Source organism: Scomber scombrus, chromosome 3 (assembly GCF_963691925.1).
Source record: "Scomber scombrus chromosome 3, fScoSco1.1, whole genome shotgun sequence".
Taxonomy (NCBI): Eukaryota; Metazoa; Chordata; class Actinopteri; order Scombriformes; family Scombridae; genus Scomber; species Scomber scombrus.
In genome coordinates, this window is record NC_084972.1 from 5,651,379 (window position 1) to 5,678,643 (window position 27,265).

The window sequence follows — 27,265 nt, forward strand, 5'->3', positions numbered from 1 at the left end:
AGTGTAAGGAGAGTTCTCAGGAGAGGAGAGTTCAGCCTGGCCTTTAACTAATCCAGCACTCCCACTTGTTACCTCCGCTTCAACTTTCCAATTAAGAACCTCCCCCTCACCCTGGGGCCCTGTCCTAGCTCTACCAGCTCTCCCACACCTCTTCAGTCTTCAGCTTCCCTCTAATCAATCCACCTCCGAAAGCCCTCCCTGTCCGTTGGCCTCCTCCCTGTTCTCCCCTGAGGTGCCGAGGCCATGGCGGTGCCTTCAGCCCAGGAGTTTCACTGGCAGAGCCTGGCACGACTGCCCAGCGGCCGCGTCTACCACACTCTGACTGAGGTGGGGGGGCAGATGTACATGCTGGGGGGCTGCGACGCTGCGGGGAGGCCCTGCCCCTCCCTTGAGCTCTACTCACCTGAGGTATGAAATAAGTACCACCTGGATACTGTATCTAATGTTTCATTTTTACACCAATTAAGGATTGAACTGTTAGTAATGATGTCAGTGTAATATTTTGGTTAAACATTATGGGACCTATTTTCTTGAAATAAGGGTGCAGGCACAGATCCAGGTCTTGATTCTTGGCTCATGGCGCGTGTGGGTGTGAATATTAGTTTCTTGTAATTTTCCTAACCATTAGCACTGGTGCAACCCAGACACAGCAAGGTGCAACGTGGGGGAGAGACTTTATACACAGCAACAGATGAAACAGTGAGAGAGAAAGAGAGAGAGAGAGAGAGAGAGAGAGAGAGAGAGAGAGAGAGAGAAATTAGTTCACTTCTATGAAGCACCAGAAGCTCCATAATATCCATCCAGGACACCCCAAATATTAATATTCATCAGTTCAAATAAAGCTGATGGTTTTTCATGTGTGCTGCCACCACAACAAAGAATATAGAATAGTTAATACATTTAAACACTGCACTTCTCCTCTGCATATTTGAAAGTTCTCGTTTATGCTTTTAGGTACTTATTATATCCATAAATTAACAGATATAAAGGTTTGGAAAGCTGGTCGTTAAGCAAGGCAAATGTATTAGCACATCTCAACAACAAGGCAATTCAAAGTGCTTTACATAAAACATCAAATCCATCAAGTCAGGATATAAAAGCAACATAATAATGAAATAAATAAATACAATTAAAAGTGTTAAAAGGAAATAAAATTAAGCTAAAATAGATTAATACAGATAAAAAGACAAACAAAGAGAGATGCTGTACACACACAAAATACAATTTAGAGTGCAGTCTAAGATATTAACCCTAAAATTGTGATTTAATAAGTGAAGTGAGTAGGAGTGTGTTTCAACCTGTTTTAAAAAGTTGTCACGAACATGTTTTTATCTGTTCACGGCATCAAGGATGTTGATATATGTCTACTCTATTTAAGAAGGAGCTCCGGTTGTCAGAATCCGTTTCACACACTGATTATATGCATGCACAAAACTGACAACTGCAAATATTTTGTGTATATTTGTGTGTAGCAAAACTGAAAGTGCACCGTCATGATCCTTGTGACATTACCGAGAAAATAGTTTAATTCTCAAACCTGAGTTTGAACGTTTATTTAATAAAAATGTCCTGATAGATTTGATGGAGCTCAAGAAAACATCCTGCTTTACTTCCAAATATTTGATTCTATTAGACAGCGTTCCAGGCTGGTGTTTAGAAAATAACATATCTCAAATCGGAGGCTTGTAGATGAGACATGTATTGTTCCTGCTGCTGTGTGATGATGACTCCAGCTGTTTAATAAACATAGAAAAGATCCCTCGTTCTACAAGTTGTTGTGGGAAACTCAATCACCCAACAGATCATACTTCTGAACTCTAGGTCACTGGATTACACTCATGTGGATTATATAATTGCTATTAAAAAAAATCCCAAACTGAAAGGGGTGAAATTTATCATAAATGAAAGGTGTTTTATAATTTTTTTTTTGGAGACGTCATTGTGTCTGTGTGCGCCTCTGTAAACTGAAGCCATGAAAATTGCCCCGTGTCTGCGTGTGTGATAAGAGGTGGCCTGAGCAGGTTTTTATCGCAAACGCAATTTCATGCCAAAATGAACACCAAAATTGCAGCGCGTCATCTGCATAAACACGACCTCAGCTGTGCCTCTCTTCCCATGTCAACGCAGGGGGAGCGCCTGTTTGGAGCCAGGAAATTACCAAACTGCACAGACGCAAAAAAAACCCAACAACAACAAGCGCCTGAGGAAAAATGTATAAAGACTGCACTGGTTTTGCGAAAACAGAGCCCTAAAATTCACACGTACCCTTGAATGAAATGACATATTTTGTCAAAATGCGCTGAATACACTGGAAGGGGAAAATTCTAACTAGAATATTAGGCTTATAATTTTCTTGGCAAATCAACAGCAAAGCACTACACGTTGCTGTATTTCAATTTCCACTGTGCAACTGTTTGGGGATTTATTTAAACTTTAATGAGATCTAAGCCCCCTGAAGACGCTGTCACAAATCAATGGATTTAAATTGGAAATAAACCAGCTCTCTCTACAAAGCAAATCCTGACACAGAGGAGGTGCACAAAGTCAGAAAAGGAAAAACTTCGGAAAACTTTTAGCTTTTCTGTGCTGCTGCTGCTGCTGCTGCTGCCTGACACATTGACATTTAAAAAATCCTAAAAGATACTCTGGAACATTCAGAAGTTTATGTGAGTATTAAGTATTTGTAAAGATTATGATGATAATGAAGCATCTGTTCTGCTCTGTTTGCCAGCAATATATTAAGTGTGTCACAGATGAACCAATGAGTTGTACTTGGTAATACTGTATGACCTAATTGAAGTTAGTTGAATCATACAAGTGAAAATCAACCACATATTATGATAGCAGATGTGTCCTTCATCGTTGGTTGCTTGTCCCTGTTCGCAGGGGGATCGGTGGATGAGCTTGGCCCCCATGCCCACCCCTCGTGCTGGAGCAGCTGTAGCGGTGCTCGGAAAGCAGATCCTGGTGGTGGGAGGAGTGGGAGAGGACCAGAGTCCCCTGAAGGTGGTGGAGATGTACAACACAGAGGAAGGGAGGTGGAGGAAGAGGAGCGCTCTACGGGAGGCCCTGATGGGTGTATTCATGGCTGTGAAAGGTATGGACTGAGTCATGATGATTTAGAGGATGCATATACAATAGTAGGTCATTTTCATTGTATGTAAGATAAACTGTTTTGGTAGCCAATGCAGAATAAGCAGTGGTAAAAGAAGTATTTAGATCCATAACTTAGGCAAAATTACCAACACAGCAATGAAAAAATACTTCATTACAAATAAAAGTCCTTAATGAAAAAGTTTACTTAAGTAGAAGTCCAAAAGTATTAAATATAAGCAAAATATGTGATGGGACCTGGGAAAACCCATCACATGGTGACATTCTGATAACATATGAATATGTATGAGTATGTATGTATTTATTATGACATTCAATGTATTCAACTTTACCATCAAACACTTTTTCTGTAGGTACATGGCATCATTTTATAATTTACATACTATATTAACATTTTAAAGAATCAATATAAAAACATTTCATAGCGATGAAGTCTATAAAAACATATTTCTATAAAGACATATAGTGTAATTATTAGTTATAATGTTACAATATATATTGAGTAATGCAATTAATCGAAGTTACTATAAATTATATATTATTACAGTATACATATTAAATATTATATTGTACAGATTAAACATATTTACATACATATTATGTAAACATACATATATTTCATATATATATTATATATATGAAATATTATAAAATAATATCAAATATATTGAATGTGTTATATTTATCTGAACAACTTTTCTCACTATTATTGTCAAAATTACCCTTACAGGAAATACACTGATATATATGACTTTCAAAAGAACAGGAAATACACTGAAATGTTGAGAGATAAACATTAACTGTAGACTCAAGGGCATTCAAGGCTACAATACAATAATCCGCTCAGACATCTCCTCCTCTACAACCTCCCTCGACCCCGACCACCACTGTATTTGGCAGGTGGTAGAATAACTTCATCCCCAGAATCACTTGATTCATCACTATTTACAATCACAGCCTGACAGAGGGGATAAACCAAGTCCTGTTTGTCCTTTCTCACAAATTCCCTTATTTCATTGTAAAGATACTGTTGCCTTTTAGCAACAAAACCATTTGGATGGAGTTGATCAGGCAAAGCATTTGGTCAAGAGCATCCAAGTTTTGGGAAATGTCATCACTGTTAAAGAACTTTTTCATTGTGACCAATGTAGAGCCTTGACTGCATGGAAAATGATGGTAGCTTTTAATGTTGTCAAATTTCCTGAAATATGTACCCAAGAATTTGCTCCAGTCATACATAGGTACAAGAACAGAACATCCTCTCACCCAAAAAGACACAGTATATTGACTCCAGATGAACTGGAGGTTTGAATTACTTGGGCAGTATCATCTAAGCAGTCAACTTGATTGGGCAAAGCCTCACATGCTACACCAAAAACTGGTGTCAGAACGGGAGTGCACAATCCATTGGGTGACATCACAATGGCTACTTCCATTATTTTTATAAAGTCTGTTATTAAAAGTGAAGCATCAGTGTTAGAGCAGCATGTAACTGTTGTAGCTGCTGGAGTTTACATTACTTTATATACAGTTAGCTAGTTTAGTCCAGTGGTTCCCAACCTAGGGGTGGGGCCCCTCCAAAGGGTCAGCAGATAAATGTGAGGGGTGGTGAGATGATTAATGGGAGAGGAAGTTCTGATACACAAATCCGTTTTCAGTTTTTATAATCTTGGATTTTTGCAAATGAAATGAAACCATGTGAGAAGTTTAGAGGGAAAAATCACTATTTGGTGGAGCTGTTAACAACTTATAGATATCTGAAATGTGAGCCTGACTACACACTGCTTTTTGTAAGAAACCACTGGTTTCATCTTTAACAATGTGTTGTATTTTAAAAGCTTGTTATATTATCCATTGTGTCAAATCTTCATCTGAAAAGTAACTATAGCTGTCAAATATATGTAGTGAAGTAGAAAGTACAATATTCCCCTCAGAAATGTAGTGGAGTGGAAGTATAAAGTACCATCACATGGAAATACTCAAGTAAAGTACAAGTACCTCAAAATTGTACTTAAGTATAGAACTTGAATAAATGTCATTATTTACCTTCCTCCCCTGAGAATAAATAAATGTTCTAAATGTACTAAAGCAGCGTGTATTCAAAAGAAAATCAAGCTGTTCACAGGCGGATGTCAATCAAACTGCTACTTGGAAAACATACTGAAATTTACATTTGAAAAACCTCACACAGACAAATGTTTTATGAAAGTGGTTTTACAGTTAGATTCGCTGTTAAAAGGCTCCTCTCTCTAAGGGAGCTCTTAAAGAACCGGAGCAGCAGCAACGAGGAGTCTTCTGGGAGAGTTAATCCACCCTTAAAAAACACACACACACATGAATGTTAAATCTTAGTTAAATCAACAACGGTAAAAACGAGGAGGAGGAGGATGGTGGTGATGGTGCTGGAGAGAGCTGTGGCACACTAAAATATATATATATATATCTTACATTAAAACAAAGAGACACACTGATTGCTTTTGCTGTCAGTATCAATGTGCATTTTATGGTGCATTCCAGTCTTCTGGGAAATATTATTTTTGCAATAGAACATATTCTCTACCTCAGGCTTCAATATGCTGACTTGGTTTTGTTTTTTTCTCCAGATATGGATCCAATTTTTATGATTTGAATTGTCAGTTTGCTTTAAAACAGATGAAAATATATATCCTGTGTCTAAACTGTAAAAAATGTGAACTGCAACACTGCTCCATTAATTTGAACCAAGAAGTCTTTCACACAGTTTCTCCCATTTGATGCTACAGCAGTAATATTTTTACACTCACTTCTTGGGATCAGTCCAACAGTCGATACAAATAAACAGGCTTTTTTTTCAGAGATAGAGAGATAGCGTCTCTTCAGGCTTGGTGAGTTTGTGTTCAATCCGGCAAGGCATCTGTCAGTGTCTGCTGGAACACAGATAGATGCTGTACACGCACAGACTTATTTGGTGCGTACAGGTTCATCGTGCTGCTCTCTCCATCTCCCTGACAAATCTTCGATCCTTTTGGCCCCTTTTCTTGGAGTTTCACCCTCAAACTCATCACACCCCCAGCAGCTGAAAAAGAGACAAATAGTCTGACAAAATGATCGATGGAGCCAAATTAAAATAAATATGCTGTTTTGAAAAGGATAGTCAGTCACCTGATTGACTAAATGATGTCATTTTTATTGACGTTTGAAGAATCATTATTGTCCAGATATCAGATAATGAATTTCAGGTAATGAGCTTTACTTCTACCTGCAGAAGTGTTTTGGAAACTTTTGTTTTGGATACACTGAGGTTAGACTTGAAAAATGCCAGGTATTTGAAAACCTAGAAAAGTAAATACGATTTTTTTAAAATAATAAAAATGTAGATCCCTTCTCCGTAGCCCCCTTCTTTTTTTTCCTTCATCCCGATGATTAATGCTGTATTTTCTCTTGCTTCATCACCCTCACCCGCCTCTATTCTTATGCTGGAGGTGTCATACTGAAGTGCCAGACATGGATTTGTGCATTTTTATTCTGCTGTTGTACTCCCTGAGCTTCCCCATGTCTGTCACAGTCTCTTGCCTCGTCACGAGCTCACTTCTTTCATAAAGTAATCTTAGTTGAGCAGCTGGTTATTGTTCTTTGGTGTCTGTTTATTTAGGCAGCATTCGTATGGACAAATGTGTCTTACCTTACATCGAAAAGTGTGTTTGTGGCTTCAACTTTGCTTATCTGATACATAACAATGATCGAAACTTTGGTGTGTGTGTGTGTGTGTGTGTGTGTGTGTGTGTGTGTGTGTGTGTGTGTGTGTGTAGATGGCCGGGCTCTGGCTGTAGGGGGAATGGGTGCTGACCTGCTCCCTCGTAGCATCCTGCAGCAGTACGACCTTCGGAAGGACGTGTGGGCGCTACTTCCTCCCATGCCGACCCCACGATATGATGCTAACATACATCTGCTGGCCAACAAGCTCTACGTGGCAGGTACAAACTGACTGGTGTGGGTGTGTTTTCTTTTTCTTAAGCAATATTAATAAAAAATGTAAAGGAAAATAAAAGTTGTGTCAAATGCTTATACACATATAGAAAAGAGAATATACAAAGGTTTGACATACAAATGGGTAGTTAAAGGTGTACTATGCAGGATTTGTTGGGTTGTGTTTGTAAACGAACAGCATTCAAAAGTGAGCCCTCCTCATCTCATCCAGAGAGAATGAGATAGTGAATGAGTGGTCGAGAGAGCTAGAGAGTGAATGAAGAGAAGTAGAACAAAGCAGATGAAACATAGAAATAAAATGTTATTTTTCTGATTGATTCTTCTACACACTTCTGCACAAATCTTTTCGAAAGTTGCCGCATTGCCGGATTTTGTGTGAATGCAGAGCTTCATCCTGTGTGCTGTTGCCTCTCTGCTCTGTGTGTGTGTGTGTGTGTGTGTGTGTGTGTGTGTGTGTGTGTGTGTGTGTGTGTGTGTGTGTGTGTGTGTGTGTGTGTGTGTGTGTGTAGCCCTGCTCTACCATCAGTCAAACTAACACACAGACATGCTGCTCTTTATACATTCATGACAGAGACATAGAGCAGAGGCGAGAGACAGAGACAACGATGTAACCTGGTCACTACGTTACGACTACTGACCTCACACCTTGCAGACTGTTATTGGCTGAAGGCTACACACCCACTGCCCATTGGTTGACGCCCAGAAATGTTCTGAACACAGCAAAATAATATGAAAATACCGGGAGAAATCTGTGGAGATATATACACCTCCAAACACTTCTAGTGGGTCATAAGAGATGATTGAGAGGGATTATTTTAGTATGACTTTGACATTGAAAATCATGCATAGTGCACCTTTAAATAATCTATTAGATCAATATGAAATACAGGTATAAAAAAGGAAAACTAAAACCAGCTGTAGTGATGACATTCATGACAGTGGGATATTCTTATTCTTTAAAACGTTTCCAAAATTTAGATGAATTGTTTTCTTTTTCCTCTAGCAATATATGTCAGTCTCTCTAAAGCCAAAAGAGAGCAATCATCAACATTGACTGCTTAGAACACAACTAAATTCTCCTGATATGCATAGTGGTGATATTTTGACACAATCTCGTAGGTGGCCGTCAGTGTAAGCGACCCGTGAAAGCCTTCGAAGTTTACGACTCAGAGACACGCTCCTGGACTACGCTACCCATGGTGCCGTGCAAACGTTCATATGGGGGAGTGATATGGGACCCAGCTGGGAGGCTTTGTCTGCTGGGAGGACTGCGGCAGGGAGGAGGACACCAGAGCTCCAAGTTCACCAAGAACGTCAACATTTTTGACACCAACCAAGGTAAAGAAAAAAATTTTGTCATATGATAAAACTTCTATATTTTTTATTATAAACTTTAATGATCTTCCAGTGACATATTTTGCCTTTTCAGTGCTGCTTGTTGAACCATAATTCACTAATAAGAACACATACACACACAACTGAACTTTACATTTTTGAAAGATGTCAGATATGTCAGGATGAGTCACTGTAATGTGTATAAAACTATCCAGCTGGAACGGCAGATACAACAAATGTCATCATGAGTTTGAGTATTTTACTCAGTATAAGCAGGATGTAGAAGAGTTGGAATGATTAAAAAATATAAAGAAGGGTTGAAGGCTTTGAAGGCACTGTATGCATAATGTTGCTCCAAAACTGTGTCCAAAACTATTATATTCAGGTTAGTTAACTGTAGAAAACTGTAAAATTTTTAAAGTATTGTTTCAGCATTTTTGGAAATGTGCGTATTCCTTTCTTTCTGAGATAATGTCTTCATGTCTTTGTATTACGTACAGAGCTGGAGTCAGGACGTGATTAGCCTGGAAAACTGGCTAAAGACTGAAGCAAGGGGAATATAGAAGGTGTGGAAAGTGAAAAAAAAGTGAACGTAAAAAAATTGCACCAACCAACACATCTCTAGCTGTCTGCTTTACATCATGTATCTTGTTTGCTTAACTCCCATAAACAGACAGCATCCGCCCAATAATTCAGTTAGTTTGCACAGGTTTGGTTCAGTTCTCTGTACAGATGTGATTATACCAAATCTGGTAACGATACTATGAAAACAAGAAGCTGGAAAAGCCTCACACAGTCTGTGCCCCCTGGCTGTCATTCACCAAGAAATCCCCCCAGCTTCAACTCCATATAAAATCACAAATTGTCATTTTTACATATGTAAACAAGAGAGTTAAACATTTATACCATCTAGTCAGGCTAGCTCCCCTCCAGCTGTTGCCTCCAGTCTTTATGCTAAGCTAGGCTAAATATCTAGCTCAAAACATAATGCACAGACAGAGTGATATTTGAAGATTGATGCAAATCTTAGAAAGGAAGAAATTATGCACATTTCCTAAATGTCTTAAGTATTCGTTTAGCGTCTCTTTAACCAATAAGGGACCTGCCTGTCAAGTCTGCAGTCCAGAAAATGAAAATTATTATGTTAGAGGAGGAGATTTTTTCATTTTGACAGCATACCCAACAGGCATTTTGTTTTTGGTATCAGCAAATGTCTCATCATCTTCTCGTCACTGACAGCATGCGTCTTCATTTTGACTTTACTGTCTCACAAAGCAGGCATTAACATCAACCCGCCCCATGGAGAGAAATACTTTTCTACTCCAATAGAAAACTTTCTTACTCGTTCCTCTCGTCATTCTGTTCACACTCTGTGTCCGTCAACACAGCAGAATGACTTATCACTCTATCCGGCGAAGACACCCCCAGAGTAACAGGTGAACAAATTGAGGAGGGACCAGAAGTAGAGAAACGGGAGAGAGAGAAAAAATCGATAAGTCATTTTAGACAGCTGGATATGTGGTCACACCTCGGGATCGGTCAAATGAAAGCCAAATAAAGGAGAACACGGGGAGCGATAATGATAATGTATGATAATGGGAAGAAAGTTTGCCTTGTGTGTAAGAGAGGGAGATAGAAAAGAAGAAAGGCTTTCTAACACACACAAATACAGCTCACTTATATAGTGATGCACACGCACACATGCACAGCAGAGTGGGGGGGTGGGGGAGGGGGGGTGGCAGACGTACCCCCGTTTCTCCAATCTAATTTTGGTGGAGATGAGACGTGAGATGAGCTGCGGAGGTAGGGCTGTGGATGAGGAGCGCTTTAAATTACAAGATCCAGAAACAGATTGCTTTATTATCAATCTTCAGCAATATCTCACTCCACACACACACACACACACACACACACACACACACACACACACACACACACACACACACACACACACACACACACACACATGGTCATGCAATCTGCTGTCACACAGTGATATTCTATTACTGTTCCATTCCATATCGCCAGTATTAACACGCACGCCTGTTAGGTGATGTCTCTGCAAGAGTTTCAACATTGTGTGCACACCACTAGGCGAGTCACAGCAAGCCCAACGGAAAACACAAAGATTGTAGTTGTGAAAGTTAATAAACACGAGAGAATGAAAAACTGTGGCTTTTGAAAATCATCTAAAAGGGTCAGTTCACCCTTTATATATTTTCTCTGTTTCCTCTTGTGGTATCTAGTCATGAGGATAGTTCAACTTTTGAGGTATTCGTCTCCAAAATGTCTGCCTCCTTCACAATACAACAGACGTGTTAGTGCTGTGAGCACCACAAACTAAATGACATTCACCCTCGTTATGTTAAGGTGGGAGCAGATATCTCAAATATCTCAAAAACCTGATCAAACACTACTAACAGAGTTAGCCTGTTTACACCAGAGCAGCTTTTCAAGGACTCCTGGAACTATTTTAAGAGTATCAATTAAAGGAACCAAGGTCTAAATTCAGTCCATTCAACCATGTTCTGCCACTTATCTGGGGAAATGAAACCCAGACATCCTTCTCCCCAGCAACACCTACCAGCTCCTCCTGAGGGATCCCAAGGAATTCCCAGTTCAGGAGAGATATATAATCCCTTCATCATGTTCTGGGTCTGCAACAGGGTTTGCTACCAGTTGGATGTGCCCAGAACACCTCTAGAGTTAGGCGTCCAGGAGGCATTTTGAGCAGATGCCCAAACTACCTCAGCTCAGGTTCTACTCCTAGCCTCCACCGGATGTCTGAACTCCTGACCCTATCTCTAAGGCTGAGCCCAGACACTCTCCAGAGGAAACTCATTTTGGCCGCTTAGATCTCATTCTTTTGGTCTCTACCCAAAGCTTGTGACCATAGGTGAGGGTTGGAATGTAGACTGACTGGTAAATCAAGAGCTAAATTCAGAACTGTTATAGCGGAGTTTGCAGTCTGTAGTTCGTCAGTCTTCCTGCATACAGCCTCAACAACCTCTACTATAAAGAAAGAAATGCCCAATATGTTGCCTAAAAAGGAAAAATCAGGGCCAAACGTGAACAAATCATTTGTTTGCATACTGTATGTCCCTTTTTAGAATACATTTTGGCAGCTGGACAGTCAGAAAACTGTTTATACTGAGATCCTAGTTTAGTTCCTGAGGCTTCTCAGTATCTGGAACTATTTCTAGGTCAAAGAGGGCCACATGTTTTTTTGTGATTTGGGTGAACTGGCCTTTTAAATTTTCTGTTTCAGTTGCTCTTCTCAACTGGAGTAGTACATTCTGGAGCAGACAACAAAGCAACACTTTCATCAGCCCCTCTTGCCTAAGCAAATAGAACTCAGGCAACAGTAACAATAACCAGAAATGATGCAGTCCCCCTGAGGGCCAAAGTGTATTCCCATGTTGTCTTTATTTCATTTATATCCTGCTTTAGATGGTGGAACTACCCAAAGCACAAAAGCAGAAATATGAATAGAACAAATGTGCCCTCTTGGACCAATATGTGATAATGATTAAAAAATGTTAGAAAATAATGGCTCTTGTTCAAAGGGCTCAACTAAATGTGGTCATCAGTGTCTGAGATTTCACATGTGACAGACAGACAGAATCCATCAAAGACAGAGAACCAATCACCATCCTTTTCTAATTTTAATCACAAGGGGCAATTATATAGGAGAGCTGCGGACAAAATTACCACCACACAGACTACAAAACCAAGTCATCAGAGAATCGCCTCATCTCCCTGATTCTATTGTCACTCTCTCTCTCTCTCTCTCTCTATCTGTATTCTCTGTATTTTCTCTGTCTCGTTATACTCTTCAGCCTTCTCCCTCCAGAGCAGAATAATACATGCTGGTGTTTTCCCCGCGTCCTACAAAGAAAATCTTGGCGCAAACATTCGTGTAATCCCTCCAAAAGCAAATAGGAATCAGGCCTGCAGTTGCAACTCAGTCTCAAAGGCCTGGACCATAAGTCTGTAGCGTGAAGTGTTTACACAACTTTGATTTAAAGAAGAAAATCCAGCCTGTAATATGTAACACTGTTTAAGAAAGGGCTTCTATTGTTGTATCTTGCTTTTTGTATCGTGGTAGTAGGAATAATAGAATTATGTTTGAGTGTTTTTTTCCCCAGAATCAAAAAGAAGTAATTTCTGTATCCAATTTTGTATAAGCGTCAGCAACTATTTACTGGTATGTTCATTTCAAAAAAGAAGGATTTTCGAATTTCTGCATCATGAGTAGCCTCAATAGACCAGAATGTAACCACAATGATTCCAGGTGCTGATTGCATTAGCTGTTCATGACTTCAAATTGTGTCTAGTTGTATTGCAAGTGTTTTCAAGGTGGACATTTATACATCACTACATAAAACAGGCTGCATCACACAAACTAGTTACATAGAGATTGTTCAAAATACATATGAACACCCTGTAACTGCCAGGTGTAACTGATGCATAGCTGACCAAACCAAGTAACAAAACTAGCTTGTTCATATATGACCCACTTAAAATGGAATATGGTCAACACTTGATCAAAAAAAAAAAAAAATCCTAAAACATCCTGCCAATAATGTGAGACTGAATAAGGTAGTAAAATCAACTGTCCCTAAAACAGCTGTCATATTACAGTTTGTTATTCTCATAGGTTCAAATCACGGACGAGCCCCCACTTGTCACAAATAGCTCAATGCATGTGACAACGAGGGCAGGTTTAAGTACCAGGTTTTATCGTAAACTAAACAATATAACTATTTACTAAAGGCATGCGGTGTATGGATGAGTGAGGCATGGGTGTGCTGCCACTGAATGCAAAAGAAAACGCCATAATAAATCCAGAACCTGAAGAGATGTGGAGCCTATGAGAGAGAGAGAGAGACAGAGAGAGGACATTGCACTAATGACCCTCCCTGACTACCAGCTTTTGCAGGAAGTGACCAATTGCACCACTGCCAGCAGAAAGTGAGGAGTCGTAACAGTATTAAGAAAAACTAGCTACCATGTTCCAAGATGACACCCTATTCATTAGTATGGAAGTTGCTACACCGAAAAGCCGGTAAAAATTCAGACTTCTGCAATTTTGGAGGGAAGGACTAGAGTAGGAAGTACATTGGAGACTTTCTTTGGCTGAGCAGGATGACCTCCTGTTGGCTCCCTGCACACATGAATGGCATAAAATCATTTAATGATAGCTATTTCCAAAAACTTTCCACATTTAATTGGATCAAGTGGATCAAACTATTATGTAAGGTTATACAAAGAGGTATTTTGGGTTGTTTGGGGTCTGATAGGTGAAGCTACGCTCTGACTGTGAATTGTAATAACTTTGGTGACTTTTCATTTAGCGCCACCATCAGGTCCAAATTTGTCCAGTACTTTGAGGAATATGGTAAATATTTTACCTGCAAAACAACAAGGCCAGCTGTGATCTGTGCTCTGTTCTCCTCTCACCAGACTGGAAAGGAAGACACGTTTCCTCATTACACACTGAAGGCTCACCATCTGGCTACTTATCTCTCTTACCTCTATTTGTTCGTCTTGACCTTGTCGTCTCTGCCTCTTATTTAAAGATATAGAGAATAAATGAGAAAGGGAAGAGAAAAGGCAAGGCAAAAGGGGTAATAATGAAAAGACAATAACATCATTTTCTTGTACTATCTCTCTCTGGTTCTTTCCAATTCTCTCTCGCTCCCTCACGCCCAAATGAAGTCATCTTTCTTCCTCTGTCACGATTCTCTCCAGTCTGGGTTTCCTTCTGACAAACAAGGTTTGGCAGCAAAAGAACGTAGACGTAGAAATACAAACTTCTACAGAATCTGCTGGGGGAAGAGAAAGATGGTTTTGATGACTGTGTTTTTATTTCCCCCTCAACTCTCACGTACACCCTTTATCATCTTGAGTGCTTCAGCTTTGTGGGTTGTGGAATCTCTATACAGACCATAACGGTATTGTAGAAACTGTTCATTGTGAGGCTTAAATGTGCAGTGTGTAGAATTTAGTGACATCTAGCAGAACTGACTTGGTAGAAATGGAATATTATATTCATAAATAGGTTTTAATTAGTGTATAATCACCTGAAAATAAGAATGGTTTTCGTTACTTTGCATTGCCATGTTTCTACAGTAGCCCAGAATGGACAAACCAAACAGAGGCTCTAAAGAAGGCCTTCCATGTTTTTCACAAGTTTAGGAACCACTGTAGGTTCTCACATGCTTGGAAGAGGAGGGTATATTCAGTTTTTGTTGCAATCTCCAATCGCACCACAAGGTGTCACTAAATTCTACACACTGGTCCTTTAAATTTCAGGTGATGAGGGAGATTCAATTAAAATTGTAATGTCTTCTAGAGACCCTACAGCAGAAGCCCCTCGCTGTCTGGTGAAAAGATATGACTTCCAACTCTGTGTGCATCAGAGCAAGAACACAGATGTCCCCAGGCAGCCTGTACATCCATTCCTGGAATGGAACTGAAATGGATTTGTTAATATACACACAATAACCTCTGAAGAACCTCATTTTTTTATGTATCCATTTTCATGGCAAATAACCCAAAGCATGTAAAGTTGATTTTGGTGCAGATGTGACAAAAACAACATTTAAAAGTTTGAGTAAGGATACACAAGGCCAGCTCGGCCACGCCTCTATTGAAGATCTGTTTGTGATTGGATGTTGTTCCACAGCTGTTCGGCTTGCTCTGATACTATGTCACTGCAGTTTTACACCGCTACAAATAACAAACCCAACTCCAAGTGTATTACTCCAAAGTTTAGACTTTATTTGTTTTCTTAACTTTCTTCATTCATGTTTAGCTTGCTTGGGTGGCTTGTTGAACTTTGCCACTTCAAACCCACAACCCCATCCATCTCACACTAAACAGAAAACACTTTCCAGAAATAGAGCTGTCAATGTTCTGGTCTCCTGATATTCACCAGTTTAAAAGTTCAGTCTTGAAAATGGTGTTGCTAACAAGCAACATTATCCCAGCTTTCTCTCCCTAGTACTAGTCTGACACTAACCTTCCTTTCCCTTCTTTAGCTCTGTTAGTCTGTGCTTGTTGTAACCTCTCTGTGTCCTTGCTTTGTGTGCGTGCGTGCGCTGTACATGTCCTGGCTGTAGCTGATTTCTTTGTGACCTGTTTCTATGGGTCACACTGAAGAAAAAAAAAAGGTTCAGTAGCTTCCTGTCCTGAAGGTGGACTACGGCTTCACCTCTTGTAAGCTTTTACACACACAAACACACACATTTGCTCACTCCAGCTGTCATTTCTTGTTCTTGTGCAGGCGCCTGGCTGAAGTCAGAGGAGACGGTGGCCATGAAAACAAAGAGAGCAGACTTTGTGGCTGCTTTCTTGCGTGGTCGCATGGTGGTAGCTGGGGGTCTTGGTAAGAGAGACGCTGCATTATTATATGATTCATGTCAGAACTAACTGATAGATTAAAGCACACACTTAGAAGCGCTCACATTGCTTGTTTGACGCTGCCGAGACGTCACAGCTGAAGGATTCTCTGAATCTCAGCTGCTTCTGATCAGCATTTCATGCTTGGCAGACATCAACAAAATGAACAGCACGCAATAACAATAATTAATAAAACACTGGAATGTCAGCAACTGAAGAGGAAACCCAGAGATTGTTTGTTTCATTTATAGGATCAAATACATATTTGATGATGATGACTGTGGGTGATTTCAAAATGTAGGAAGTCTGAAATATGAGATCCAGCTGACAAAATATCCTGTATGATATGTCTGATATCTGTGTGTGTGTGTGTGTGTGTGTGTGTGTGTGCGTGCGTGCGTGTGTGACTGCAGGTCACGAGCCCTCAGCTTTGGACACAGTGGAGGCCTTTCACCCTCAAAGGAAGAAGTGGGAGAGGTTGGCTCCCATGACCTTCCCCCGATGCTCAGCCTCCTCCATCGTCATCAGAGATCGCCTCCTGGTGGTGGGAGGAGTCAACCAGGTAAATTGTCCTCATTTTAAAGGGAAATGCTGGTGATTTTCTATATTTTTCTTATTGTCAACATACCTGTAGCAAAGCATTGTAAACAGAACAATTCTTGCACATGTTCAGTGTCATCTGCCTTACACAGAACTACTCTCCAAAGACTGAAATAGAAATACTATAGTGTTTGTCACAGATTTTGGGGCAACAACAGAGGTCTACAGCACAGAGGAATAATATATATCAGACTTCGGATACATGCTGACTTTGCCGACAATTAGAAAACTATAGAAAAGAAAAATCCAGCCTGATCCTTTAAACAGCACACAATTACAGCAGCTCATCAGCTGAAAAAGTAAGACATATCATTAGGGTCATTAGTAGTGTAAAGACTTTGGAGTGGGTCGCCCAATTTCCCTGCTTATGTGTCCTCTCACTCTTAATGTGAAGTGCACTCAGCTGGGACTGGGACTCTGTTAGGAAGAAGGGCTCACTGACTAACTGCTCCCTGCTAGGCCTGTCACAATAATTATCAACTTATCATAAAACAATGTGATTATCAACCTCATCATGTCTATATATGGACCTATTGTATGATACATGGACATGAACTGGATCATTTTTTGACCTCAATATAACCACACTTCACATTAGCAGCTAAGAGACTATTCATGTCACATTGGTTAAGCAAGTAGTGTCCTCCATTCCTCACTGTGTACGTCCTGAGTGGAGACTGCAGAAGAATTAAAGGTAAATAACTCTGTCCCCAACCATAATGACAGTCTGTTTTTACAGAGGCTTAGGCCCCACTCTACAATCCCACCCCCCACCACCCTTGCATTATTATGCTATTATATTATCATTATATCAGTGGTATAAAATGATCTTCAAATGAAAATAATGTAATTTATCGCAATTATTTCTGAGACAATATATTGTCCAACAAAATTAGGTATCGTGACACAAGTCTATCCAATCATAATTTACATAATCATTTGTGTTATTTTCCAAATGTATGTATAAAAATGACCAATAATACCACTCTACAATTATTTAGCTTCTTAAGAGCTGAGAAGCTGTGCTGTTTTTTTCAAGCATTTTACAAAAATGTGAAAAAAATGGGGGGGGGGGGGAGTCTGTAATCAGTGTGGTGCAACTTCATGAAAATCTACTGACAGCAGCAGCAATAACTGGGATCAGTTCCCTGTCTGCTGAGCATAAAAGCAAGACGTTGCTTTTGTTATCATCACTATTATATATCAGATTCCATTTGAATTATCTAAAGGCTTTATCCTGCACCCACAATTAGTGTTCATCATACTGTAATGCATCATAATTAGCCGCTAGTGATCAATTACAAGAGAAAAAAAGAAAAGATTGCAGTCTTCAGATGTGATGCTGTAATCCCAATAAATCAAAGATATAACATAATAACTCATAATAGAGTAATAGGTGGAATATGCACTAAAATATAGACTTTGTGTTTTTATCTTTTATGTGTAATTTCAGGGTGTCTGAGATTATACAGTGTTTCCCATACATAGACCAATGTGTGGCGCGGCGCCACAGAATCAACACCGAGCGCCACGAATTGATTCTGGGTTGTTGTTTTTTGGTTCTGTTCATTCATCTCCGCATAGCAATCTTTCTCCCTGTTATTCTCGTACAAACACTTATTAGACCAATCGCACCAAAGTCTTCTAAAGTGTAGGAGCAGTTCACACTACATTAAACTAGAAAGTGTGTGCTGCATCCTGCCGAGGGCGGCACGAAGCACGGGTGCGCACGTATGCACGCGCACAAAAAACGATCGGTTTTCTATCGCTTTTGCGTCATATCAATGATATAATGTCACTGTGTGGATCATTAACCTTGTTGCAGTGTGCTCCCTGGTTATAGTTAGTGAACTATCAGCTTCTACTTGCTCAGATCTCACAGTCAGCAGTAGGCGATGAGGAGAGCAGCAGCTAGTAGCTAAGCATGGAAGACTAATGATGGTAAAAGTAAAACTAGTAACTACAAAAATAAACCATTATTATTATTTATCTTTTATTTATTGTTCCAACAGCTCAGGTCGATTGAACAACAGAAAATACCTTTTTGTGTAGCATACATGTGTATGTTATTTTGTTAAAGCTATCAGATATTAACATTTAGTTGTTTTGTTTAAATTATTATTTATAATTTAATATTACTTTAACAACTCAGGGACGTCCAAGCAGCATGTTGTTTGAGCACTTTTTTGCATTGTCAATTTGAAATAATGTTTTTGTTTTTGAATGAAGGGGTGGAAATTAAAAAAATATTATTTTATCCGATTCATCAAAAAAATAATCGACTGATTAATCGATTATAAAAATAATCGTTAGTTGCAGCCCTACGATTTTTCAAAATGTTCTTGCTGGACCCCCCTAGTGTTGCTAAGTTACCGACACACAGCACCCCTGCTACAACGGCAACACCGCCTCCCCCTGGTCAGAGCCCCTGCCGCTCAAAAGATCTCTGTACGACCCTGCACCACACATTGCTACATGGTCTGTGGGAAACACTGTTATAGGTCTGAGATTATATCTCTATATTGACTCTTCAAACTCTAAATCAGTCACAGTCAAGTCTCTGTCTGATATATATTCAGAAAACAAAGTAATGTATAGTACACTGTATTGTATATCTGTGGATTAAAAGGAAGTAATCCCATATAAATGGATTACAGTGCAGTTTCTACCAGTTTATTGCTTCTTGTATAAAGGCAGTTGTATTTTATGTATAATCATTTGCACACTTAATACCTAAAGCAGGTGATATACAAAAAAGCGACCTTGAACAGTTAACATGAAATGAGCAATACTGAATGAGAAAGACACAGACATAGTGTCATTAATGCAGAACCCAGCCACTAGCATCCAGTTACAAAGCCACAGTGTCAGCACTTTTCAGACCTGCAGTGCCGGACCTGCAGTTGTAGTCCAACCTGCACCACCTGTCGGCAAGGGAAGCAACAGCAGCAGCAGGTTAGAAATACAGATGTGGACCATGAACTACAAACTGAATTCTTTATCTGTTGAAACTCATTACTCATCAGTTTGTCCAGTTGCCAAGAAACTGCAGGTATTCAAAGTTTCAATGCTGCTCAGAATCAACCATCGAGGACTGTGTGAAACAGTTGAAAGCTCCAGAGCAAGTGGACTGTCGGTTTCCAAGGTCAGGAATGAACTGTCAAGCTCTACATATCTTTTACTTAATAATACAAAAAACTTTTCTCTAGACTGGGAACTATTTCTATAGGTGATTAACTCTTTGATGTCATTTCTCTGACAGTTGATTGCCTGAAAGAAATAATGCCAAAGCTCTGTTTGAAGATTGTCACCCCTGAAAAATTGGATTAAAATCTTGAGTATATCTCTGTTAGTATGCAAATTCAAAGGAAAACAAACAGTCAAAACCTGATTTGATCTGCTTCATCAAGACTGTGCGGGTGTGGTTAGATCAGACTTATTAAATCCTCATTTGTCTACATGACATCAGTGACTTCTAACTGAACCCACCCACGTCAAACCAGTGAGAAAAGGGTAGAAAAAAAACACAAATAGAGAAATAATCCAAACTGTTCTAATTTTGGCAGGAACGTGTGTTCATCCCTGACAGAAAGAAGCTAAATGAGATCATATGTTTTCAGGGCTTTTAATATTCACTGAGGCATAACATCACACAAGAATGTTAACCATTGAAACGCACGAAATTAAGAATAAACCTGCTGCTGGCACCAGTGTTGAACTCATAGCAGGCAACAACTGACTAAAACTAATTTGACAGTGACTGAACAGCTCCCCCTTGTGGACAATCTGCAGTCTGCTGAGTTTGTGAGTTACAAGCTATTTCTATAAGGTGCTTCATATTGCCTCTACACCTATTCCCCTACTCCCAAGAGTTCAATAACAGGAGCACACGTCCAGGACTTTACATACTTTTTTAATGCACTACACACACACACACACACACACACACACACACACACACACACACACACACACACACACACACACACACACACACACAACTGGAGCAGAGGCCCAGTACTTTACACACTTTTCTATTCCACTACACAGTGCAATAACTGGAGCACAAACTCAGGACTTTATATACTTATATATATACTATTTACTGCAACACACACTTGAAACATGAGACTGTGTCTATGATTAATGTTTAAGTCTATAATTGTTCATCTATCATCATTTGTAATTTTGTTGTCTTGACCAACATTAAAGCTCTGTGAACTCATTTGAATTTGAGCTTTTGGATGTTTTTGTAAATCAGGACACCACAGAGTGCATTATTATTCTCATACCATGGTCACTAAGAAAGGAAAGAAAAGGAGACTGGTTTCTATGGAGATGACCTGCTCTGTTTAAAATTCAGCAACGCCTGACAGCCAACCACAACAAATTATTCATTTATTGGGTTAGTTTTGAATGAAATGCCAGTATTGGAATATTTAGAGCCTTTCACCATCTTTTCTTTATTTATCTCTTTCAGGTTCCCAGCTCTGCACATGAGATCTTGTATGTGAAAGAAGAGGAGTATCTGTAGTCTGTAGGGATTTCCACTTCCTATTTTTTCTCTACAACCCTCCTGAATCTGAGACAGATTCAGGAAACACCAAGAGAAACGGAGTGAAAGTCTGACTCTCTAACATGATGTAACATGTAACGCTGCCCCCTGCTGGGCTGTTATGACTCTGACACCCCCCTAATGTTAAAGCACACACACATGCACAATGGAGGAGCTGGCTCTTTCTTTCTACGTTCTACGAGTTATGAATTTTTAGTAAGTAAGCCTTCTGCGTTGTACGTTGTAGTGCATACTTGGAGAAGAAGAAGAAGAAACTATTTTGTAGCTTATACGTCTAGCACTGTAGACAGAAAGGATACGGAGGATTTACAGTATTTTTTAGCATATATGCATTTTATGTTTAGTTTGGTGTTTTATTTGCGTGCTGCTTGCTACCAACTGAGCATTTGTATTGTACATAGTGTGATTTACACATGATGTGACTGCAATATTTGTTTAATTATTATTTAATATCATCCAAAAAAAAAAAAAAGGGTAATGCTTGGTCAATAAACTGTACTGTAACAACATTTTGCACTAAAGCAATTAACACCGATTGAGAAGTTTATGTTACCATCAATCATTTCTAGTAGGTGTAGTAAGTACACTTAGAATGCTGTACTGTCACTCATCTGTGCTGTAACAGTGCACACGTGTGGGTATGATCATGAGTTTATTATATCGCATATGAAAAGAAACAGTGTATTCAATGACAATATGTTGTTTGTTTGTAAGAAGAAAATGATCCTATTTGACTGATTGTACATTTTATTCCTGCAGCAATACAACTTTAGACTTTTCAGTGTTTAGTGCAAAAATGTGCCGTGCAGTAATAATGAACATTTATTAACTCTTCACTCAGGTTTTGTGATGTTCAAGATTGTTTTTTTTTTACTTTCTACTGACTGCTATTATGTTTGTTTCATTATAGCCCAAACTGAACTCTGTTTGTTTGTTTGGCTCAGGCTGTTATGTAAGAGATGAATAAGGAATCTTGTTGTGCTGATGATTAGAGTTCATCCTACAACATGATCAATCTCTGTTATTTCCTACACTGAATCATGTCATGTAATATTGAGGATATGAGTAGCCATATTCAACCAAATAAATGGGATCTGTAGTTTGTGTTGCACTTATTGTCCACTAGATGGCAGCGATTACACTGTGAAAGAGCTGGGGAGGCTTTCACTGACTTGTTGCACTATCTCAGCTTCTCAGTATGTGAATCAGTACAAATTGATAGTATATTATTACACAAGCAGGTCTGTGTAATATCTATCTTTAAACTAATGACACACTTTCTTAAGCTGAACAGGTTGAGACAGTCTTAAGCTTTAAAAAAATATATAAACTTGTGATAAGTTACATTGTAATAGGGTGAGAGAGAAAAAAACCTAAATGAGTATCTTCTGAAAATTGAATATTAATGATAATGTTGACTCATTTCATTTTTATCACAGTTTTATCAGTGTAGAAGGGTTTTCCAGCAATCCCATCACGAGGGGGGTAGAAAACAAACCACAGTATAAGCCAATAAAGAGATCAACATGAGGTGATGTCAGTTTTTAAAGTAAGACATATCAGTATCAATTGAAACAGGTATGCAGAGACCTCATCAGCTGATATATTACTAAACATCTGTCATGAATGAAGAATCGCCTGTACACTGAGGGTGCATGATGAGACTCTGAACTAACATAAGGTGTATCTAGTGTTTCATGTACTTTGATGATAAACAGCATTAATAATATCCATATTGACAGGGCTCCTCTGCTCTTGTGCACCAGGATCTCATTACCTGTACATCTAACATGTCATTGTAGCTAACTAACTAGCTCAGTTGGATTTATTACTGCTACTAGCTGCCATTTCTAGCTGCCAGTTCACTGGTATTAAATGTGCCATGTTGGCCATCTAGAGCTGGCAGATGTCTGGCATATCAACATGTGGTTCCCAGTAAAGAACAAGTTGTTCTAAGAACTGCTAAACTATCATGACTTGCTGACCCTTTGCTGTACATAGGACAAGCACTATTTTGAAATGTACGATTTGTTTATTGCCATGTGATGTGTATTTCAGTGAGATATATCTGGCACTGCTTAAAAGTTGTAAGTTAATAGGCACTAAAGGGTCCTTGACCATCAGTGATGATTCATGAACATTTAATGTGATGCAGCTTTAATTGCTGCACTCAGGACACATCAGCCAGGTTTAGTCATGGTCGATAAGGTCTGTAATGCTTATTCACTGCTCACTCTACATCTACCATCATTTTCTCTCTGTGGCTTCTTCTGCTGCCCACTAAGGATCGAATTTTGTTAAGCTTAGCTTGTTAGGACATTGCATTGACTTCCATTCATTGTGGACAACCCTAATCCTAACGACAACACTGCTTTGTATCCCTGGTACACAACATACAATTTTTTTCTAACCCCAACCCTAATCTAACCCCAATGCCAACCATAACCCCTAACCATAACCAATTCATGCCTAACCTTAACCTTAACCTAACCTCAGTAAACTCCTTACCCCTAATCTTAACCGGTATCTCAGAAGTTACATTTGACCTCATTAGGACATGAGAAGTACTGTTCCCAACAAGGTCTGTGGTTATACTGGAAAAGGTTCCAAACAGGTAACACACGTGCGCGCACACACACACACACACACTAGGCATCATCCAGTCTAAAATGGGTTGATTGCATTCAAGTGAGGCTGGCTGCGTGTATGTGAGCGCTCTCTGTGGCCACTGTATTCCTCTCTGTGTTTTTTCCACATTAACTCGGTCAAACTAATTGCCCCGGCAACGCAGCAGAGAGAGAGACTCAGAGGGGGACAGTTATTTGCCTGAAGTAGTGACTCGCTTAACCTTTCCAGGTAACAGGAAGAGTAAATTACTGTCACCATGCCACAAAGAAAACATTTATAACATTTATCTTTTGTGTATCTTTGTCTCCAGTGGAAAACATAAATGCATCGTTCCAAAATGAGATGCCATTTGAGGTACTCAGGTTATGCTGTTCATTTTGAAATAAGTTACTTAAATGCAGTCTCAGCTACTTGTCATCTGAGCATCTTTTACACAGGGTGGAATTTAAAAGAATGAATCACATCAGTGCATGAACTCCAGATTTACAAACCACCTGTTACATAATTTGCTTGAACATGAGTATTTGCTCAGTCAAATGCTGTTTTAGCTGGAAAGTCCAAAAGTCATATGAATCAGAACATGTGTCCATGGGAGTGGGTGTAAAGTCAAAGTACAGTATTTTAAGCAAAATGATCAAATACAAACTTAAGCTGGAAAAATACTGTACTAGTGCAATTATGTGTTCTAGATATGAAATGTTTTAGATATTCTGTTATGTTTCATAATGATTCATAATTCCATAATGGTGGTAAATGTATGTACATATTTGGAACACAATGCATGAAGTGTGTGAAATAATACACCCATGATGAACATATCACATGTTGACAGCCTAAAACTTCTTGCAAAAACATGTAGAACAGGAGTTGAAACAGGAAACCAGGCTTATGTGCAAATGAAACATTGCACAAGGGATTAATCTTAGCTTACTGTCTGGTTTGATTATAATAATGAAAAATGCATGCACAAACACATATGTGCAAAGATAAATAAGGTATAATCACACAGAAGCATACACCCAGTACTCCCAGTGGTTACACCCAGTAGCTAAAAGTTGTCCTCCACCCTTTCATCAGCCTTCATGTATTGATCTTGTCAAAGGGTCATTGTAATGTTTTTGTATGTTTACATTGCTGCCAGCTACTTTTTAATGCCTGTCTCAGGTTATGTCAGTGGTTGAAAGGAACATTTAAGTACTGTACTGAGTACAATTTTGAGGTACTTGTACTTTACTTGAGTATTTCCATATGATGCTACTTTATACTTCCACTCCACTACATTTCAGAGGGAAATATTGTACTTTCTACTCCACTACATTTATTTGATAGCTTTAGTTACTTTTCAGATGAAGATTTGACACAATGATTAATATAACAAGCTTTAAAAATACAACAAACACCCTCTAAACTTGGTTTAATCACATGGTTTTATTTCAAAAAATGTTCAAATGATCCAATATTTCAGCAAAAAAAACGTGAGAAAAAGTCCAAACACACATTTTGTGTATCAGAACTTTTTTTCTTCGGTCCTCTCCCATTAATCATCTCATGACACCTCAGACTTATCTGCTGACCCTTTGTATGGGCCTCACCACTAGGTTGGGAACCACTGGACTAAACTAGCTAACTTTATATAAAGTATTTTAAACTAGCTCCACCTCCAGCAGCTACAACAGTAACATGCCGCTTCACTATTAATAATCTATTGTCATAATATATCAGAGGGACCAAACCACTACTTTTACTGTAATACATCAAGCTCATAATACTTTATCATTAGCAGGCCTTTTACTACATTTGCTGTATTGGTACTTTTACTTCAGTAAAAGTGAGTACTTTTTCCACTATTGGCTTATGTTGTGCCTTTTGCATTCTAGGCAGCCATTTTCAGGCACGGTTTGAAACTTGAATCTAACTCCTTCAAGTTTTTTTCTCGTACTGTAGTGTAAGAGCAGAACCTTGAAATACTACTCTGTATGTGTGGCAGTGCGGCAGTGCTAAGGGTTTGGAAATGATTAATGTTACAACTACACCACCTGGGAACTAAACCCTAGGAATTATCGATAACACTGACTTCCTTAGAACATTAATTCATCACTAAACAAGGCAGGCAGATACACACTGAGGGACAGACATGATTCCAAATTTTAAAGAGTTGATAATTTATTCAAAACTGAATAAAACAAGCTGAAAGACAAAGGAAATTATTAAAATGCACAATATTGAGTTAAGATGTAAAAGGATTGTTTATTACAAAATCAGTTAAGAATATAATTAAAATCTTTTGATACCAATATGAAATTCAAAGAAAACCAAAACATAAGGGGACTGGGACTAGCACGTGGGACGGCAGGTTACACAGGGGTGTGGCTAGTGGTACGGCTAGGGGTGCTAACCCATACTCACCAGTGCAGCACAGCAAACTAAACACTCACACAGCAAACGAGTGAAACATGCGTGCCCTTAAATTTAGCATGCAGTGAAGGAACATCACCCAGGGTGACTAGCCTCCCCCAGCAGACTGGCCCACAACTCCACTAAATCAAAGAAGAAAAAAAAACTGAAAACAGGGTTAAACAAAATAAAACCAGTTGGCCCGCTCAAATTACAACATTGGTACCACAGACGAACGTTTAAAGCTGTACTACATGGGGCAGGCAACAAAGCAGCAGCAGCAGGTGGCAACCTGCAAGAAAACAAAAAGGTAACTTGCCACACGCATACACAATAATAAAATGTGTCCGGGTCCCCACTTACCATCGTAGTAGGACAAAGAGTCATGAGAAGGAAGGACCTACAAGGAAGCTCTGTCCAGGGCAGCAAGAGAAAGGACAAAGGGAGACAGGTGCCTTAAATCATCTAGCCCTGATTAGGGGATGTTTAGAGGAGGGTCCAAGCCTGAGGCCGCATTCAAGATCTGAATTTAGGGAAAATTCACCACCACATATGCAGTAGGCGCGATTGGCATTATTGTAAGGTACGCATAATCTGTAGTGACAACTTGCAAAAAACCCCAAAAAAGACAGTTTGGTCCTTTAAGGCAAGGCAGGACCTGCTTCTCTCTGACCTAAAACAAACTAATTTTATGATGTGATGATGATGTCTGTTTTGTTTAATGGGTGAGCTATGTGCTGCCTGCGGGAGGTTATTCTTCACCCACCCACCCCACATACGCACACACACAGAGCAGCACACATATGAGTACAAGGCAGTTAATCTGTGAGACTGTTTGTTACTCTCTAACGCCTTTTTTCCATTGACAGCCAGAGTTTGTTGCTGGAGAATTTCTGTCTGAATAAGTAACATTTTTGACATACACATCTTCCCACCTCTGACATTGGTAGGATGTCGTGTGTAACTGTTTGTACAGCCGTTTGGAAGGTTGCAGCTCATTCATTACAAGAGCTCGTGTCACAGGTCACAGTTTTTACAATATAACTGTGCAATTTTACTATCTGCAACTATTTTCCAACAACATCACATTGGGAAGTCATGTTTTCTTCACTTTCTTCACCTCACCTCACTCTCCAGATGCATGCAAAAGTATTTAAAGTTGAACCAGGATAACAGTCTGTAAATTGTGGGGAGAATCTTGAAGGACCACCACCTGCAAGGCGAGGGTCATGTGACTGAAGGGGG

General features: G+C 39.3%; 1 protein-coding gene across 1 annotated transcript; it reads left to right on the forward strand.

Annotated features, from left to right (window-relative positions):
• Positions 1 to 243: 243 nt before the first annotated feature.
• On the forward strand, positions 244 to 20,956 carry klhdc8a (kelch domain containing 8A). Its single transcript, XM_062416435.1, has 7 exons — positions 244 to 408; positions 2,887 to 3,097; positions 6,903 to 7,067; positions 8,200 to 8,418; positions 15,707 to 15,808; positions 16,236 to 16,384; positions 20,903 to 20,956. The coding sequence occupies exons 1-7, from the start codon at positions 244 to 246 to the stop codon at positions 20,954 to 20,956; spliced, it is 1,065 nt and encodes a 354-aa protein (XP_062272419.1).
• Positions 20,957 to 27,265: the final 6,309 nt, after the last annotated feature.